This window comes from Taurulus bubalis, assembly GCF_910589615.1.
Source record: "Taurulus bubalis genome assembly, chromosome: 2".
Taxonomy (NCBI): domain Eukaryota; kingdom Metazoa; phylum Chordata; class Actinopteri; order Perciformes; family Cottidae; genus Taurulus; species Taurulus bubalis.
The window spans coordinates 31007456-31028413 of NC_136590.1; the positions used below are offsets into that span (position 1 = coordinate 31007456).

At 39.8% G+C, this 20958-nt stretch overlaps 1 protein-coding gene across 1 annotated transcript; it reads right to left on the minus strand.

The window, feature by feature from the left end:
- Nucleotides 1-3069: 3069 nt before the first annotated feature.
- On the minus strand, nucleotides 3070-20235 carry LOC306753491 (voltage-gated potassium channel subunit beta-2-like; the record flags this gene model as incomplete). Its single annotated transcript, XM_079237366.1, has 14 exons — nucleotides 3070-3159; nucleotides 3311-3399; nucleotides 4019-4139; nucleotides 4283-4377; nucleotides 4472-4592; nucleotides 4691-4776; nucleotides 4872-4958; nucleotides 7258-7301; nucleotides 7388-7432; nucleotides 7894-7938; nucleotides 8148-8227; nucleotides 8500-8537; nucleotides 8623-8666; nucleotides 19940-20235. The coding sequence occupies 14 exons, from the start codon at nucleotides 20233-20235 to the stop codon at nucleotides 3070-3072; spliced, it is 1281 nt and encodes a 426-aa protein (XP_079093492.1).
- Between the last annotated feature and the right edge of the window lie 723 nt (nucleotides 20236-20958).

Below are 20958 nucleotides of genomic sequence, written 5' to 3' on the forward strand. Positions count from 1 at the left end.
TGTGTATACACAAGGGCAATAATTCAGAAGTGCCATTTATCAAACCTCAATTGCCGAATGCCACCACAGATATTTAGTAGATCTGGGCCTTTGTTACAAGTATGGGTGAGTCAGCAAAACAAAGCTGTTTAGTCGGACAATATCGAAGAAAGGTAAAAGGTTGGTCATGAGAACCACTCAGGAATAAAAGTTACAGCTTACTCTAGGTCTGCATGAGCACGTGCAGTATTTCACAAGCAGTTTTGCACTTTGCAAAAGCTTCTGATCTGCCTAGTTATATTTAAAACATCTCCACTACCACACCAGGAAGTACACACAAAGGCACATTTAGAGTTTCACTGGGTGTGGAAATGCTGCAATCAAACCGGTCCAGGGTTCAAGGAAGCCTCAAAGTATGTCTGATAAGCTTTAGAGGAAGGCATTACGCCGACTGTTGGTGTTATCTACTGGTGTCTTTACTTGCTGACTTAATTTATGAGTGCAGACGAGCTTCAACAATGAGAAAAAGCAGTCGTTCAAGGAGCTGCTGCTGCTTGTATTTACTTCGTCTGCATAAACATGTTGAATCTGAGGGATTACAGTTTTGTGCAAATACAGTCAGTAGTTAGTGAGTCATCTGTGTGACTGTACCCGTCAACAGTATGTTGTGCTGTTAAGTGTGAAGCTAAAAACCAGGAGCACATGGTATGTTACATTGGAGGGCGGTTATAATACTAGAACTCACAGCACTGTGGGTAATGGCCAATATGCAATTTAGTGTATTTTGGGGCGATAGGTTCTTTAAATGCAGCTCATAAATGTACATATATACAAATAAACTGTTTATTCCAAATGTTAACATGGAAGGTTAGATAACTTTAACATTATAGCTATGGTTGAGCCTATAGGTTAAGGTCATGAATAATAAATACACAAAACGTATCTGACTGTCGATAAACATTTTGACTCAGAATGGTGTGTGTGCATGAATTCCTGAATGGACACCCTCTTTGTCCGAATTCCAATGTAAATGTTTGCAGGACAGCTGTGAAGGTTTTTTTTTTTTTATGCAGCAGTTTCAAATAGAAACTACCTTCAAAACAAGTTATGTGCTTTGTTCCTTTAGGTTTGAGCAACAGACATGGTACATTCAGTATGAGTTGTCTCTCGTTTGGTTTCTCTTTGTTGCAAGACAGTAAAATATAAGTTATGCAAGCAAAAGTTACATTTTCAAGGTTTGATTGAAGTATCTTTGTACACTGCAAGCTACACTCAAGTCTAACTGAACATCATCAGAGTCACAGAAGGGAGCAACTTTTCAGCTGCTCCTTGAGGAATTCTTTCAGGATTCTTATATTTAACCTTTTGTTAACTCACTGCCAAACAGAAAAGCCTATTTACAGTACAATGTAACCTTGCACCAAATAAAACAAATTCATGTATCAAATCATCCGCTCTGGAGATTGGAGATGTTTTCATGAGAAAAAAAAATCCAATAAATAAAAATAAAAAATGAACAAATCCCCTTTTACATTACCAAGTATTGAAATCAATACAAAACTAAAGGAAAAATACATGAAATGCACAGTATAAAACGAGTTGTGCATGTGTGCAAGAATATAGGGAACAAACAATACAGAGAGATAGATAACTCCCAGAGAAGCTATACTTCCACAAACAAGAAATAGTTACATTTGCTAAATCTTACCCCAAGTGACTTGTGGCAAGAGTAATATCACATTTGATAAACTCAGTAATATCATTTATATTCTATCATTTGAAAACTTGTAGTTCCCCACAGTGTCTCTAAATCTTTGTGTCAGATGCTCAGGGACCTTTCCACATAGTCCAACTATCTCAAACCTCTGATTTAGAAACAATTATGCTCTTCACAAGAATGGCATCGTTGAAAGTGAGGTCAACATCTTTTGATACAGTTTAGGACAATGCAAAGTCTATACGTCAGATGGACACACCCGTGTCTGCAGACTGCAGATTCTTGAAAGCAACAGTGCACGCCGGCACAGATCCTGGATCAAACTGCCAGACCATTTATAGTAAGAAAAAATGGCACTGCAAACCTACATAAGCTATAAAAGCCATGCCACATTTACACCCTTGTTCGGGCTATTCTCTCTTAAAGGGACATGCGCACAGTTTACAAACAGGAGAGGCAAAAAGACTGCTGAGAAAGCAGCAGGGTTGGGAGAGTTACTTTCAAAATCTTACCCACTTCTGATTGCCAATTTTATATTTTAATAACTAACTTAATGCACTGTAATTAAAAAGCCAGTTTATGAATTACTGTTGCAGTACAATCCATTCATTTTTTAATTCAGACCAAGTAATTTGTGCCATCATTATTTCAGCATGTGTAAAAATGCTCACAATATTTGGTTACTTTCAAAGTAAGAAATTAATGTTTAAAACATGTCATCCGTTTTAGTTTTTTAAAGTTGTACCAGTTTATTTTTTCCCCCTGCAACAACTTTACAAGTAGTCCATTGTTCCCAACCCTGTAAAGCAGTGAGCGTGGCAGACCAGTCACATGCACAATATGGGAAATGTTAGGCTAGACACATGAGCACTAACCTTTGGCTCTCTGGCTGCTGGGTACTAAACATTATACAGAATAACAGGCAGCTGCGAGGGGAGGAAACTCATGTCCAATGAAAGCACCATTCACACTTTAAAGTTTCATTTTAGCACAGAGGTGTTTTTTTTCCTTCACATAAGAACATTTGATTAACAAGAGTCAAATCTGCTTTGATATCAGTTGAATATCTTTCAACCTGTCTCGGTCTCTTTGGATGGCAGAGACTCCCCTCTGTAGATCTAATTAAGCTGTGAACAATCGGCAATGAGCAATGTATGACCTGTTATTTCTTTTTTTTCCCCAATTGAGAGATCTTTTTTTTCATACATGATACAACGTATTGCGCAAAATGGTTGTGCGCGCATACTGGAAGCATAATGTTGCTGAGGACATGCAAGTTGTTGAGTATAGAGCAGAGCAAAAACCGATGTTTCCCTATGTCATTTGTCTTCTTCATTATCTCGAAACATCATCTGTCACTCAGATTTGCATCTTCAAGCACGCAACTCTTTCTTCGAGTGTGGCTTGTTTCCCAGCAGGGCATCGATCTCAGTAATAGTTTGAGGGGTCATTTGGGTTAAAATCTGCAAGCAGGAAGAAAGAAAGGCAATTAGCATTATTTTGTTTGTCATTTACATTGCTCACAAATAAACATACCTATTGGTTCTTACAATTATGGGTCAGTATGTCAGGCAATATTCTTTATATCAAAAGAAAAAAGGAAATCAATTATACCCGTAGGGCACCCAGGTTCTCAAGTAACTGGTCTGTATTTGACACACCCAGAAGAACTGAGCTGACTCCCTCACTGCGCAGACACCAGGCTGTAAAAAATACAAAACAATAGGAGAGAGAGAGAGCGAGAGAGAGAGAGAGAGAGAGAGAGAGAGAGAGAAAACCCCCAAAACCCACAATCAGTTGAAGTGAGTGATATCAGTGATAACCGAAGAAAAAGACAAATTTGAGTTTTTTTTGTATTTTGCAGAAATCAGATATTTAGTGTTGTCAAATGGGCAATTAAACACGTATGTACCAAACATATTTGCATCGGAATTCTGACGTAGATCAGATGACCAAATTTTGTAATAGATGGTCAAGAATACATGGTGAACAAACCATGCATTCTCAACACTATTAAACACAAAAATGGAACCCATTTGCGTTATTGACCAGGAGTAAAGTGGTTGCACAAAGGCAGACGGCCACATAGGAAACATTTGAGTGAAGCACTAAATCTGTTATTATTAACTTTGTCTTGACACAAACTCTTTTATCTTGTGTGTGAAATATGTGAACAAACATTTTTTAATTAATAGTTGTGTACCCTAAACACATTTCAGCATTGAAAAAAAGCAAATCTAAAACAGATCAATTGAAACCTTGAGTCACACAACAATAAAGCAAACCAAGTATCTGTATGTCTGTTCAGCCATGGTATTGTACCTATGGCTAACTGTGCAGCAGTGCAGCCCAGTCGGTCTGCCAGTAGATGGAGCTCCTTGATTTTAGCGAGCTGCCTGCGGCCCTCCTCGCTGTTCACTCGCTCCTTCAGCCACTGGTATCCCTTCACCAGGAGCAAAATGGAGAAACGCATTAATACAGTACTGATTTCACACCGCAATACCCCACTGATCAGGGAGAGAATTACACTGAGGCTGATTTCCAGTGAGAGTAATCCCAGAGGAGAGCCAGTCAAATCCAACTGACCTTCATTGCTGCTCTGGAGCACTCTGGAACACCATCACTGTACTTCCCTGTGATTAATCCACAAGCAAGGGGAGACCAGGTCATTGCTCCGACACCTGAAAGTGTGGAATAAGAGAAGATGTTTGAATGAAACAAAAATAACCTTCAATTTAAAGAATTAATAGATTTGTAAGAATGTGGATGTCTCACCGATCTTGTGGTAGAGCTCAGGAAGCTGCACCTCCACTTTATCCCTCTGGAAATAGTGATACTCTGCCTGCTCACACACAGGTGGTATCAGGTTGAACTGGCGTGCCACCGAATACGCCTCCTGGTGCCAAACAGGCAGAGACAAAATTGTTACCAATCAGCATTCATGTCATAACCTGACAGCCTTCAGTTTTTCAAGAGTGTGAGACCGGCATTCACCATGATTTCCATGGCACTCCAGCGTGATGTTCCCCAGTACATAGCCATACCTTGGTTTATTACAAACGTCATGGCCCGTACAATCTCTGTAAATTACAGCATACATCATATTTACATTACACTCTTTTAAACAATTCATTCAAGCAATCAGGAATAATAATTTCAAACGCCTGTAACTGACCTTCCATCGGACTGTTGACATCGTTTCTGTTGGCAAAAACAATATCCACATAATCTAGCTGGAGTCTTGATAAGGATCCTCGTAAGCCTGTCATAAACAATGGTCAGTGATTAGACGTCATTATTATCAAAGTGATTATGAATAATGACTCTGCACTTCTAAGCTAAATCCTAAAAACATGCTCACTATGAAAATGCTATTGCTTAGTAACTATATTGTTTACAATCTTAATTTATATCCTGTTGTGATAGCCTGAGTATTTTCTAATTGTGTTAAGAACTTCAGTGCCAGATGGGAATAACAGTTTCAAGTGAAGTTAAGAAGAAAACAAATATATTTCTATATACATTTGTTAATCGCATTTTTAGCGGTAATGTTATGTTTATGTTTATGTAAGTGTGATGTTAAAATCCCACAAAATATTTCAGTTTCAGTTTCAGTATGTGCTTGTTAATATCAATTAAGATGACGTGATGTGTATCATATGATTTAATCTAAAGACAATATATTAACATATTTAATTATCGCCTATCCTTATACTAATTAGCACTGAACACAAAGTGTTCTTCTGGTTTAAATAAATAAAAATAAAACATTGTCGTCCATAGAGCCACACTGCTAGCATGTCTACAACCAAGTCAGCGTGGTAGGAATGCATGAGAAAAAGACCATCTAATACAATATTTTGACAATACAGATTCCCAAAAAATAGTTGATTAACTACACTGGTCAATACAGTGCGTTACAGTAGGGCAAAAAGGAAATTATTTTTACAGAGTAATATTATGTTAGATTTTCATCTTCTCAAATGTTTTGCGTCGGTGTCTTCTGTGTGCCAACTTTCCACCCCTGGATACGTTTAGCAGTTCGATGTCGAGGTTGAGATCACAAATTAAATTAACAATGAAGTCCAAATATGAGGGCTGTCCTTGTCCACTCACTTATGCAATGGCCTCAAATCAAAAGACTCATGACAATGATGGTCAAACAGCCCATTCAACTCCTTGGTAAATGGTCACCCAGAGGCCACACTTCTTAAAAGGCCAACAGCCTCTTTCGGATTTGGGTTTTCTTTCAGATTATCTTTGGGGAGGGGGAACTGAATAAGTGTCTGGAAAGATATCCCTGTTGATCCTGACATGTTATTGGCACTGAAACGTCAGCTCCACGTTCCCTCATCTGACCCCTGTACCTTTTGTACTTTTGTCTGACTTGAAAGACAGACTTCAGTTAGCGCCAATATCTGATGGCATCCACCAAAACATCCTCGTCTGATTTCACTCTCTATTTCATCAACTTTCTCCCATTTGCTATAATCATGCTCCTCATCTCCGACCAGCAAGCAGTCCAGTGACATGCCCTTACAGCCATCAACTGTTTTAAAGGACATCGCTTTCTTTTTTTATGATAGTTTATTTGATTTAAAGGCATGTTGACACAAGACATGGAGAGGCTTTAACTGAGCGAGACAAACATTGCACGCACTCAAAGATCAAAAAGGGTCCTCAAATGATTCATCAAATCTCAGGGTTCTTGGGCCAAAACGAAAGTATTCTGGGAAACCAAATAAAAATACAATGCAATCCAATAAAATAGATTTTTAAACTTTAACCAATTCAAAACCAATCCCCTACTAGGGGGGGAAGACTGAGCGATGGTTATATAAAACTGTAAATCATAGCTTGTTTTATGAAAAAAAAAGCCCCAAACTGCCGTATTTGGATGTATTGAACACAACACAAGTTATGGTTATACAAGTGAAAATATCTGGTTTGGTACATGAGAAAATTAAAATGTCACAGATGTGCACAAATGTGCGCAAATGTGCCTGAATGCGAATTTTGGAGACCTCGTCTGAATTTTCTTTGTGCTAAACCCTCTCTAACTTTGTTCTGCTTCACTTTCTCAAAGTCAACCTTTGCAGAGAGAATGTTCACATATTGTGTTATGATTTGGGTTAGAGTTAGACCTTACAGCTGGATAATTTCAAAGAAATAATCATCCTGAAAGTGCTTTTCTTCTAGGCGGACCTGAAACCTTTTCATTTTTGCTGTGTGTCATCTTGATTTACTCTTAACCAGTAACATATAGATTGATATTTATACATCTGAACATCTCACATGTGTAGCCTTTTATTATAACACCAAAAGTGTTAAAATAGCCCTAGTGGTTTTGGCGATACACTCTTTTTAGTTTGGGTATGCAATTTTCGAGCAGAGGCCTAAAAATAGGTTGGTTTTCAAAGTAGGTTAAGCAAATACTATACGTAGACATCTTTATGTTTTTTTCTTTCCTGGAGCTAACCCTGAGCCGTCTTGTATTTGGTAATGATTGTTTATAAATATATTTCAGGTAATTCATTGTTAATAAAATAAAAATATGCTACCTTCAATAATGTGCTTTCTAGAGAGTCCTCTCTCTGTCTCTGCTCTGTGGAGAGATGAAAACACAAATTATTGATGTTCTATTGAAAGGAAAAATGAAAACAATGATTTTACCTTTAGAGTTATACTTACTGGCCTCCCCAATAGATCTTTGTGGTGATGACAAAACTTGAACGCCTGGCAAAGACACATGAGGATTAGGAGCACAGTTATCATGGGAAATTATTTTAAAGAATGTTAGTCTGAAATCTGTGATTTTCTGATTTCTAAATAAACTGTTTTCTTTCTGCAATCATTGGTACGTTTAAAACAAAAATGTGGATACTTTTTTTTCTCCAAATAAAAATATCTCAAGGATTTCCCAGACACGCAGGCAAGTCAGCCACCAGTGTTTATTTTAAAATGGTAACCTTTGAATCCTTTTATAGTCCTTCTGAGCCTAAAGCTCCTCATTTATCTAAAAAGTATGAATTTCCCTTGAGATATTTTAATACGCCTTTACCAAAAGTAATACAAACTGTGGCCATTTCAGGAAAAAGACAGGGATTTTAAATTTCAAAATGTGAATTTATAATGTAAAAGAGTTAGAAAGCTTTTGACAAGCATTCGAGTCAGTTTTGAAAAATGAGTAATATCACCTCCATCCTTTCTTCTTGACAATGTTCCCTAGAGTGATTTCCGCTCTGTGGAGAAGAAACACATAATTTACTGTGATAGGCTGATGCTACATTCAGATTGCTGCACAACAATGTTGAATCATACAAGAACTCTGCAGACATGTTATATGCTAAAGAAACCTGAACACTCAAGAGAGAAGTTGCATTAGAGGATGTGAAGAACACAGAAGCGAAAGTTTTTCTCTCCCTGCTTGGAGGAATAAGCGAAGCCTGACCTTCCAGACGCGTACACCTCTGCTGTGTCAAACAGGTTCACTCCGTTCTCATAAGCTATGGTCATCAGGTTCTCGGCCATCTGGGGGAACACAAACGTTGAGACTGAGAGAGGGGGACGGTAGACACATTCCAATTACACAGAGGTCGTCCGTGAAGGGCACAATGCAGAGAGGCTAACACAGTAGAGATAAAATCTAATATTGCACCAAAGCTACTTTAGTTTCTAGGTGTCAAGTTTGTGGGATTTTCATTTCTATAATTGAAAAACACAGATTGAACTCACAAAAGCAATACGAGTGAGGGCGTTTAGGAATCAACTTCTCATACAAATAGAGACAATGGAGAGCTCACCTCATCAGAGATCTGTGATCCAAACGTCACCCAGGTGCCTGAACGAGAGGAGAGACGGAGACGTGGTTTTGTTTGAGTGGTTGAAACAGAGATGAATATTATCCTGCCTTCAAACCAACTCACCTAACCCAAGGCAGGACACACGTAGGCCCGACTTCCCCAGGTTCCTGTGAAGAAAGAAAGAAAGAAGAACAATCTGTGAAGCTCAGAAATGAAAAACAGAAGGTATGATAGGGGGCATTTAGGATACATTTGCACAAACAATCACAGGCGAGACCCCATCTTACAGTCCGCTGATGTGTGTGAATGATAAGCGATGCATCCAATACTTAGTAGTAGATACAGTAGTATCAAAGTATTTCAGAATATTTTAACATTTTGGAAGTGCGACTGTGACTCAAATAAAAGCATTAATTTGGTTTTGTCACTGTGTACTAAAAATACTGAAAACATCAAACAAAAAGATTTATCTTAATCTTAATTTATACCCTGTTATAGCCTGAGTATTTTCACATTTTGTTCAGAACTTCAGTGCAAGATGGGCATAACAGTTTCATAAAAGAAAAATATATATATATATATATATATATATATATATATATATATATATATATATATATATATCCATATTAATTAGGGCCCGAGCACTGATGTAGTCAGAGCGGAGGACCTATTGTTCTTCAAACATTTATTATTATTATTTGTATATGTCGTCATTGCGTGGGGAAAAGAGATGCTTGGGCGAAACCTACCTTTTTCATTGTAATTGCATTTGTAATGTAAAGTTAATGTTTGTTAATAATAATAACAATAATAATATAAATATGTAACACAAATCAGATGTTGGGTTTAAAACGTAAGTTTAACACAAGATAAAATCCCATAATATGAAGTTCATTATTTCTACAGTATTCCTGGATGTGAATACTTCCTCCACCATCGCTGCTGATTGAAAGTATTTCTCGCCTGTGGTTAAATTACAGCCTGCGTCTAATTATTTCTGAACAATTGACCTTTCATCCTTCGTATGTTAGCAGTTCAGTGTATAACACGGGGGTCAGGTCAACAGCTGGAGGGAACAGGCCTCGGCTCAGATAAAGCTTCGAAAGCTTCTTTAGTCTGTGCGGTAAATGGCCCAAAATGGTCCACACGCTTAAGAAGAGTCCATTACCCAACATGCCACATCTGATTATTCAGACAGCTGAGTTTTTGAAGGGCGAGCACGGAGAAGAAGAGAGCTGCATTTCGTACCCCAGGAGCATGTGCAGCTGAAAATGATGTGGGCTTCATGCTTGCTCTCCTCCTCCATGCGTGCTCTCCCTCATTCTAATTAGCCGGGGAGCCAGCTGGAGAGGCAGCAGAACTGCAGTGCAACTCACTGCTCGCCGTCTTTTCATCTCCAGCGCCTCTCCCCTCTCTGCCTGCTTGCGTCCGCCACAAATAGCCAAATGCAGAAAGACAGACTGTCAGAGCATGTAGACTCAGTCGAACGAGTCCTGCTTTTATTTTCCCTGGTCTATTTTTAATGCTTGACCTTAAGCTATTTTTAGATTCCTGCATATGTAAGCATGTGTCCCAGTGTGTGCGTGTTTGATGCGTGTGGGCGTCAGTGTTTGGGTGTGCGCTGCAGTGTGGGTGTGAACCGCCTATTGTTTGTGTCATTCCTTTAAACTCGTCAAAATAGCACACAGGTGGAAGGTCAGGAATGTTATATCGAGGGGAAACTGTTAGTGGGGTTTGATGTTGATGTCTCCTTGTATGGTATTCTGGCTCTTGTTTGTCAACCAATGACAGCTCTGCCTGTTCTCACACACTGACAGTCACTTTGAACACTGGGAGTCAATATAAATGAGGCACATGGGAGAAAACACACTTCAGTGACTTTTTCAAATCAAATATTCAAATGATTTTTTTACTGTAAGTTTGGTTTTCCTGTACTGGTATTGTTTTGTAACATCCATCAAATTGTGCCTGTTTTGCCTCAAGTTCAGTCAGGGGAGGTTCAAGGGAAATCTTTGTCAACATTTGACAAGGTGGGACCAATAAAAGCAACCCCAAAATATTCCCTGCTAGTTTCATCCAGCTTCAAAACAGAAAAAAAGGTTTGAAATCTATATTCAAAAAGGAACTTAATATCAACTGCAAGATAAATACTGTCTGTATCTGCATACCGTGTACATACATGAGATTTTTGTGTCTGAAACTAATCCGTCTATCTATCTATCTATCTATCTATCTATCTATCTATCTATCTATCTATCTATCTATCTATATTTATTTATATATACATGTATATATATATATATATATATATATATATATATATATATATATATATATATATATATATATATATATATATATATATATATATGCATGTATGTATGTATGTATGTATGTATGTATGCATGTATGTACAGTATGTTTGTATGTATGTATGCATGTATGCACCCCTTATTATTTAGCACAAGGCTATCTTGCTCTGTTGGTAAATGTTCATTGCATCAATAAAGCTGACTGTGTTAACCACCTTCATCACACAAGAGCACCATGATGGAAAAACAGAATGCTATGTGTTATTTTACAAATGTAATGTGTGACAAATAGAAACTAACTATGAGTCAGCATTCGAGCATCCGTAGCATCCACAAGTGTTACACAAGTGCATGCTTTTTTCTGAGCCGGTATTCAATATGGATTTGAAAGAAAATAGGTGCACAGAGCTGACAGAATAACGTGTTTGTATGGGCACATCATTACAGGAGCAAAAGATAAACCAGTTTGCATTAGTGAGTGATTTCATGTTCGCTGTGCCACATAAAACACAATTATTTTCGTTTCTGGGCTATGTAGGGATGTCATTGTTTTTCTGTATGACAACAGACCGCCCCCTCCCCACTCTAAACTCAACCGCTGCAGTGCTGCAGTCTGCTGAATTACTATCAGTGAGTTTGGAGAGACACATGCTCTCTCTTTCCTCTCACTATCTCCCGTGACTATTCTCTCACACTTTCTCACACACATGCATCCAGACACAAAACCTATATTTCATTTGACATGCATTTGAGTGGCGTTGTGCGAAAAACTAACAAGATCTATATTGTGCCGGAGTGAGTGTGTGTGTGTGTGGGGGGTCATGTGAATGTTCACGCTTGAAGGGAATTACACTGCAACGCAGGCACAGATCTACATACAGTCACGCATGAGTGCACACAGAAATACAGATGCTTCTCTGTGGCTTTTAGAAGTCAGGCTTTCTGTGTTTACTCATCTATTTTCTTTCTCGCCATGAATCATGAACTCCGAACAAGGTGATTATAAGGACTTGGACGTTCCATACATTGTTAATGGGGGAGAGGAAGGAGGCACACAGGTGCTCTGTCACGGTGTAGTCAGCGTTTTAACCTGCGCTGACATTTACACGTAGTTCGCACTTGAGATGGGAGGAAGACACTATTTACAGTTGGTTAGGTGCAAATGATGGAGTTTTTCCCCCCCTGCAGTTGTCATGAAATGCCACACACATGCTGAGCAGGCTCTTCTCCAGAGGGAAGCACACATAGAGATGAATAACACTCACGTCAGTGTGTGTGTGTGTGTGTGTGTGTGTGTGTGTGTGTGTGTGTGTGTGTGTGTGTGTGTGTGTGTGTATGTGTGTGTGCCTATACACGCATTTTCTGAGCACTAACTGTGGAAAGGTGGTGGACTGTCTGTGCTCTTTAAATAATGCTGTATTCACTGTTTCAGGGTCATTTCACCGAAATTACAAAGAACACATTTTCTTACCTATGCAGAGATTTCAGTTTCTACTTCAAAACAAGGGAGGCTAATTAATTATTTCTTGCACTGACAAATTACATTATTGTTTTAATCTTTCACCAACATCTTTTTCCTATGATCAGTGTCCTTGTTACTTGATAATCCCCAGGGACTATTTCTGAAATGCATAACCAAGGACATTGTTTCTGTTGAATTGCATATTTTGAGCACCACAAACAGACTTCATCTCACTTCTATTGTGTTGAGGCAGACATTTCTGAGATATACGTCTCACAACTTGGACAAAACAATTATATCTGCACAGCTAGATACCACTGTGAGAAGTGAGAAAATGCATATAGTGTAAATGGATTAACTTTAAGGGACAAGGACCCAGTGTCATTCTGACAGCGCTCTAATTCTTGCTTCAGCTATTATTAATGCATTAGGCTAAACAACAGACTGTTCATGTAGTGTAATGTTTTTCAATTGAGATGTATTAAAACATATATTAAAACAGTTAGGAAAGTAGGTCTGTCCTAATTATGAAAATACACTGAGCAGAGCAAATGTAAGAAAAAGAAGCAGATTCTCTCTCTCTCTCACTCACACACACACACACACACACACACACACACACACACACACGGACACACACGATCTCAGCTGCTCTCTTCTAATGTTGCGTATCATCCTTTTTCTCCCCGGAAGACAATTGTTTTTTACAACAACACATGACAACACAAGAACAGAGACAACACAGTTAAGGAAATGTGAGACGTCCTGAATATAAGTGGGACGAGTCGTGTATAGTTAGTTTATGTTTTAAAGGATCACTGCACTATGACCTGCCAACCTGCATTATGTCTGTTGCGAGGTCTTACAGTAAGCCGGATATTGGGAAAGATATGTCTGGTCCGCTGCCTCATAAATATAGTCTCTGACAGCTCGATGAATTTAAAATGATCAAATGATGTCGCCAAGATGTTTTTGAGTGTCCTTCAGTTTACCTATAGTTTCTCTTGTTGTTCTGTGATTTAAAACATCTTTGCTACTTTGCCACAATTAATTAAATAGTGAAGCTATTGGAAAAACTGAAATTTCATTTGCAGTCTATGTTCCAGACAGCTGAATATTGGATACAAATGAATTATGCAAGTAACTAAAACTCCAAAGAGCTTTTACAAAGATCTTAAAAGTTGGATGATATATTTAAATACTTTTTGAGACGTTTACAGGACAGTTTTATTAGGCTGTGTTCCTGCTCTTACATAATGAAATATTATAATGACTTTGTCTCTGCTGAAAGACAACATCAGACTCCGTCTTTGACTAGACAGCCTTTTGAGAGGACGTGATGTGGATTTTCCAGCCCTGATTTCTACGCTCGCTGTCCAGAACCAGCCTGCTGACTGCCGCTGTTATCGCTTCCATCCACAGGCAAATATTGACAAATGTAAGCCTCAACAAACAACACTGACCCCACAGTCACTTCACATTTCGAAAAAGATTCAGTTATACGTTTTAAAAAACCCTTAAGGTCTCCAACCCTGCAGCTAAGCAAATATCAATCTAAAGTACTACATGGGTCTATGATTTATAAAAATAACATTCAGCAACCGGTTCATATACTGCAGGGGTGGCCAACCAGTCAGAGACTAAGAGCCACATTTTTTACTGTGTTACCGCAAAGAGTCACATCATACACATGGGCACACATGAACATCACCCCATCCCTCTGTCCCCGTGAGCCAAAAATTAAAATGTCTCTGTTACTATGACATAAATCCATTTAATTTAGGGTTAAGAAACCCACATTACTCTATCAAAGATCAAACTTAAAACAGATGAAAATAACAAAGACAAAGATTAAACGCACGTCATTATATTGACTTTGTTCAAAGCTTTTTTGTCACAGTTGAGAAGGACATAACTCTAATAAGAACATGCATGTGGTCTGGGGCAGTGGTTCAACTGGTCTGTCTGCAGGACTCACCATCACCCGGGAATGACAAACCGCGACCAAAGCGAGGAACATTTTCAACTTCTCAATTTGATTTAATGAAAATATGGTGTCGTTTGAACCTGAGATAGTATCACAGTATGCCAAACACAGAAATATTCCCTTTCACACTCAATTAAAAACCCCAAAGTGCATCTTAAGGACACAAGGTAATACAACACACATAATAATGTTATATCTTCAGCCTTTTTGAACATAACATAAAAAAAAAGTTTGGGAATGAAGCGAACTATCACAAATAGTCCGGTGTGTAAACTCACGCAAGTAAAGTGTGTTGTGAACGCAGCATTGAGGAGTGTGTGAATATTCAATTCAATTCAGTTTATTTTATATAGCCCAAAATCACAAATTAAAATGTGCAATCTGTACACATAACATCCCTGTCCCGGGGCCTCACATCAGATCAGGAAAAACTCCCCAAATAAAGATAGTAAAAACCCTTTCAGGAAGAAGCCTTCAGGAGAGCAACAGAGGAGGATCCCTCTCCTCCTCTCCCCGGACAGAAACAATAGATGTCATGTGACCAGAATGAACAACGTAACAGAGTTACAACACATTACATGAATATGACTGAAATTGAATATACTGCACTCTGCCGCATTACAAAAATCCCTTCAAAATATAAGCACAGTATTATTTTTTTTTGCCCATGCAAAGGCCCGTGACAGACTGAAAACAGCTCCGCGAATGACTGAAAACGGCTCCGCAATTTCATGGCTTTCAAGCCGTCGCGCCTTGAGTTTGACACCAGTGATCTAAAGTATTTGCAAAATCAATAAAAAGATTTTAAAAAAACAACAACAAAAAACACAAACACAAACTTCGATATGAACGTAAGAGCCGCATGAAACCAGGCAAAGAGCTGCATGCGGCTCGGGAGCCGCGGGTTGGCCAGGCCTGATATACTGTATACCAGTAGGTGGCAGATGAAATAAGCAGCCAGATTTTTGCCGTTTAACAGTCAAAAAAGTATCATAGTTTGTATATATTTGGATTAGGAGACGGGATGAAATCAAGCAAGTAAATTGGGTTACTTTGCCTAAATGTTGCAGGACATCAACGTAACGTTACTAATCAGTGAGCTGGAAACTGAAAAAAGTTAAAGGTCAAGGTTGTTGCAGCATGTGCCCTGGTTTTCTTTCCCATTTGTTTTCAATGAAAATCCTAATAACAATGAGGCCAAAGCAATTCATTATTACTCAATTAGTTATATTCATCACAACTGCACTCTGTGAAGTCCATATTTTATAACTGTTTGCTATTTATTATGGCGTCCATAGGGTTTTTAAAGTGGGAATAGTCAGCTTGCTTCAGTTTTTTTTTTTTATCTATGAGGCAACTCTAAAACTACATTAAAGTAAATAGTCTGGGATCAAATTAACTAGCTGAAGCTGAAGCTGTGAATTCATTGTGCCCTCAGCGTGTGTAAAAGGGTAACTGAGTGAGTTATAAGACTGGGGCTGAATCACTGTCTAATAGCACTAAAGGACCACAATGTTTCGGTACAACTTGACAGGGTTATTCATCAGTACAACTCAATCATTACTTCATCAGCTGCTGAGAGTTCAGGCTTTCAAAACTCACTGTTCAAGAGTACTTTGCTAGGCTAGAGAACAGCGCCTCTCTGCACGGTTGAATGTCAGGACACCTCAAATCTCCACACAAATGCAAAGCCTTGTTCTCCAGCTCAAAATGCAACTGAATATTGGTATTATCATTATTATGGTATTTTACTTCGTGGCATATCAATGGTCACTTTACTTTTAGTCAACTACAGGCCATCAAAGTACAAGAAGAAATCAGGAGCAGCAAGTTATAAATGTATAGAGATTTAGACCATGTGTTACCTTGTAAATAGTAGTTTGAAAAAATAATCTTAACTCAATGGTCACTTTTCCAGGGCTTTCATCCTCATCACCGCATCTGTGAAAACTTCATATGTGCTGATGAAGACCATGAGATGTGGGTCAAGTGGAGAAAATAGGCAGATGCTATTTGCACCTGTAGTGTCTGTAGTAGGACAGGGACAAGCACCCAGGTGTCTGTAACATGACAGCGACACGCACCCAGATGTCTGTAGCCAACAATACTATTTGCACCCGACGCGGACACACATTAGATACTGTATGTGTAACCTGCTGTCAGCTATATGTATTTTTCTTAAACCTAACCAAACAACTGATAACCGAAAATACTCAAAATAATATAAAAACAAAATAATTTGACACCTAAGTGAAAAGAATAGGCTTTTCACAGGACTCCATCTTGGATTAAGTTTGGTGAATGTCCTAAATTTGACCCATTCATCAATAACAACCGATTTCTTTCAAATACCTTACGCTCTTTATACTATTACTATCACCACTACTAGCTAATTACCATTATTAGTTGCCTTTTGGCAAGCTAACAATTTGTAGCTAAAAATTGCTAAATTAAGTAAGTTTTCAACTTTGGTTGGTTAGATTAACTAGATCACTTGCTGGTTTTGCTCCCAACATTAGTCTAGAGGGACTTATTGGGGCTATTAAGCTAAAGTGGTCGCAGCACACAGACATACAGCAGATCCTTGTGGTGTCTATAGCTGCCTGAGATGCAAGGTCAGGGGACTGTGCACTGCTTCAGCACCAACAACTACCACTAGCTGCTGCCATTTCTACACTGAGGTAAATAAAAGAAGAAAATAAAATTACAAAAATTTGCTGGAAATGTATTTAACAGTAAGATACCATGACAAGATTGGAAGAGACTTCATGTTTACCTGAGGCAATTGAACTGTAAAATGAATAGTTAGAGTTTCACAAACAACGTGGTATCATTCTTCTCATATCATGCGAAAAAAAAACGAAGGAGTATATTTCCAAAAATGTAGAACTATAATATCCTTTAACATATATAATATGTTAAAAGGATATAACATCATAATATCCTTTAACAAGTTGTGAGCTAAATTGACTGCACAGAACCTAAATGTAGCCAAATGTACAGGACTCACTGAGAAAACCATGATGATGCATTTAGAAACAGCAGAGAGCTGTGTCTCTCCTGCTGTTTCTAACGTTGTTTTAGAGTCTCATCCTCAATCTTATTTCACAATGTTAAGCTTCCCAACTTGTCTCTCTCATGCATCGAGGTAGCTGCATCCAGCTGCCTCCAACTGACTCAATGTGCCCTGCGGCCCTCACTAAAATCCATGAAAAATGTCCAACAGTGGCAGATAAATCTATCTTGGAAATGTACCTGACCTGCTTACCGGGTTGCTGTTGGTGAAAAGAGAGGACCGGTTACCATAGAAACGGCCAATTTGCTGAGTAACAGGACTTTGCAGAAGACTCGCCTCACCTCAACAGGTCCCGAAAGAAAAGAGACTGTATCTGCAGTTTTCCTATTTAGGTTTGTGGGATACACTTTATACATTTTATTGAAACTCAAGAATTTCAGTTTCAGTTTTGTAATCACAATATTTGATCAACCTCATTACTCAAAGATATATTATATGGCAACGATTGAAATATAATGTTTGAAGGCACGATGAGTCGGATGTTATAGACTCATATGAAAATAATCCCTCTCAATAGATGTGTGTGGTAGTGCTTGTTTCTGCTCTCAGCATGCATTTTCTCTTTTCTTTTCATCTTGCTTTGTACGCAAGTATAGCGAGACGAAGCGCCAAGCAGATAAAGCTCGGTTCATGGGTCGGCTTTCATCCACGGACGAGCACCCTAACCCTCATTGAGCTCGAGAGGAGGGGCCAACTTTGAGTGTTGTGCAACTGACATATCCGACCAATTGTGCCTTCTTTTGGACATGAGCAGCAGTAAATATAGTCAGAAAATATCCCTGACTGTAGACATTTCTCTGTCGTTTTCATCATTTGCATATTGGTCTTCTTTCATCACCTTTCTCCTTATCTTATAAACTACACACACATTTTCAACTTAAAAAACTGAGAATGCTGCACTGCAACATTGTCCCCTGTCATATTTTTTTTGTTTTAATTGTCAGAATTTGAGAACTGCTAATCAAAGAAAGGAGATGAAGGGAGATCCAAACGGAAGTGTTGGGGCAGGGGGTTGGCAGCAGGGGTTCATGGGAGTGACAACTGGCAGCAGGTGCCATCGTCTGCGACCTGCCGGTGAGTGATGAATGCTCACGTTAATGACATAGCGTGAGATTAGAAAACAAGCAGTCAAACGGTGCCAAGTCTGGAAACGATGGGTGCCATCTGTAGATACAGGTTTACTCACAACTGTTCACCTCTGCTCTATTGTGGTTTTCTCCCCCATGTCTCTGCACAGATTTGCAGACTCATTCATAGGGCATGCAGGCATGTTTTATGTAGATCCTGCTCCTTCCTGACCTCAGTGCGGTCGTGACAGCAGTGTAAAATGGAGAATGTGCGACCACTGAGCTGCCACAAACGCACTCTGCGGCCGGGCGGTGGGGCTTTGAGAAGACTCATTTGCGGAAGGGACTGATCAGCGACAGCAGCGATGACTGATTGGGAAATAAGGCAGACAAAAACTAAAGGCAACGCCTGGGGTGTTGCCACTGGCAACTGAAGCCGGCCATATGCTGGATAGACTTATTGTGCTGCTGCAGTCCCTGTTACCGACACTTTTCCAGAGAGAGCAGAGAAATCAGAATAACATCAGAAGAATGTATGCAATTCTCAAGGGAGATTAAACAGTAGTGAAGATATCCTGGTTTCATCTGGGGCCTCATTCCCTTTTTAAACATCCTATTAGGCTGGAGCTCTGATCCATTAAGGTGATCTGAATCAAAGAAAAGCTAAAAGAGAAAAAACCTTTCTTGCTGTTTAGCTAGTTTTCTCTCTACATTATGACTCAGGCCTGGAGTGTGCAACAACATAATATACCCGGCTGCAACTCTATTTTATAAAAATGAAATGCTTTTAAAACCTCCAAGAAAAGCTGCGGGGTCCCGAGGTGCTTTTAGGAAAGCTGGTATTGGAGGCAGGCTTTTTAATAATCTGTGGTAAAGAGAAGGAGACCAGGGCAGAATCTGCATAAAACACCTAAGCCTATGGTAGATGCTCCTATATGCATGTCTGTTATACTACGATAACATTATGGCTGTTTGCTATGGATTATATCAGCATTTTCACATCCATCAGTGCAATGCTTTTTAAGAAGTTAATATCCTTTTTTTATAATGTCAGTAAAATCACTGCTGTATGTGCGCTCGCTGAGTGCTCGCTAATGGATATGTAGGCAGCCTGCACAATGTTACAGTTTGCATGTTGGTGACAATTTAAGATAACCCTAAGTTCCCCTCGCATCTCCACAAAGACACTGACAGGTATAGAAACAGAAAGGCTGACTGGTAGCTTCGTGATTAGAGGAACCTGCCACCTCGTCACCTGGCTGGCAGAGGATTTGCCACCGATGCTCGTTATGATTATCTACTTGTGGGATAATCTAGAGGTCAAAAGGCCAAGATAATAAAATGAGTGAAATGAAAACCAGCCAGATCCCTCTGATGCAGATTAACCCTCCATCCTGATCCGATGTGAGGTCCCGGGACAGGGATGTCGTATGTGTACAGATTTTAAAGCCCTCCAAGGCAAATTTGTATTTGTGATTTTGGGCTATACAAAATAAACTGAATTGAATTGAAGCTGCTGATCTCCATACTCACCTATACTTCATACTGGTATGACGCCCGATGGCCTCCTTCATGTGGGCATGGCCCTGCGGAGTCTGACGGGACCCGGGCCCCTCCCTGGTCTTGCCCGAGCCTTGAGACATGTAGTTGCCATTGCTCCCTTGTCCACTACCTCCTCCTCCACCACCTCCACCGCCGCCTCCTCCTCCACCACCTCCCCCTACGCCTCCGCTGCTTCCTCCAGGAGGTGGGGCGGTGCGAAGGCCACAAAGTCGATCCTCACTGCGACTCTTGAGGTTGTGCTCAGTGCAGGCGAAAGACACCTGCATCCTGACCCTGGTTTCCGGACGCTCTTATTTTGATAGAGGGGGCGGGCGGGCGGGGGGAGGGGGTGGGAGACAATCACACAACCAGTAATGTCTGCAAACTGTTGGTGCTGCTCGACACTGCTTCCTGTTGCGCTGTTGTGGCGAAGCAGTGATGCTCATACAAAAGGGCTCAGACAGGACAGGTCAGAGATTTTGGCTGAGAGCTGGAGGGAGCAGGCAAGAGTCCAGCCTCTAACATGGCACACACAGAGTTACCGTCTGCTCCTCTCCTGTCTGGTGATGCAAACCTGGCAAAAGGGTTTTCACGCTCACAAGATGCATCAGGGCTGCCCTCCAGAAACCATCAGGAAGCTTGTAAGATCACAGCAGTCCTCAGACGGATTTGGGGATGTGGCAGTTTATTTGGGAAACCCCAAAAGCCTCAGTGCAACAGAAACCGGGCCTTCTCCCACACACACATGCACGGGCTGGTATGGCTTATTTTGGTTGGTAAAGCACTGGATAGCTCGCTGTCTTCTCTTCAGCTGAGGTTAGTTGTGTTTGTCTTGAGCCGAGGAGCTCCTGAGTGTGCTGCAGCAATGACACAACCACAGCTACAGGCATCCTCGCACCTCGCGTCGAAATAAGGCATATCGTTCTTTTCTTCTTCTTTTTTTTTGTCTCAAGGCTTGTCAGCAAAAAAAAAGAAGACTTTAATTGCTGGAATTTACATTGCCGAGGTGA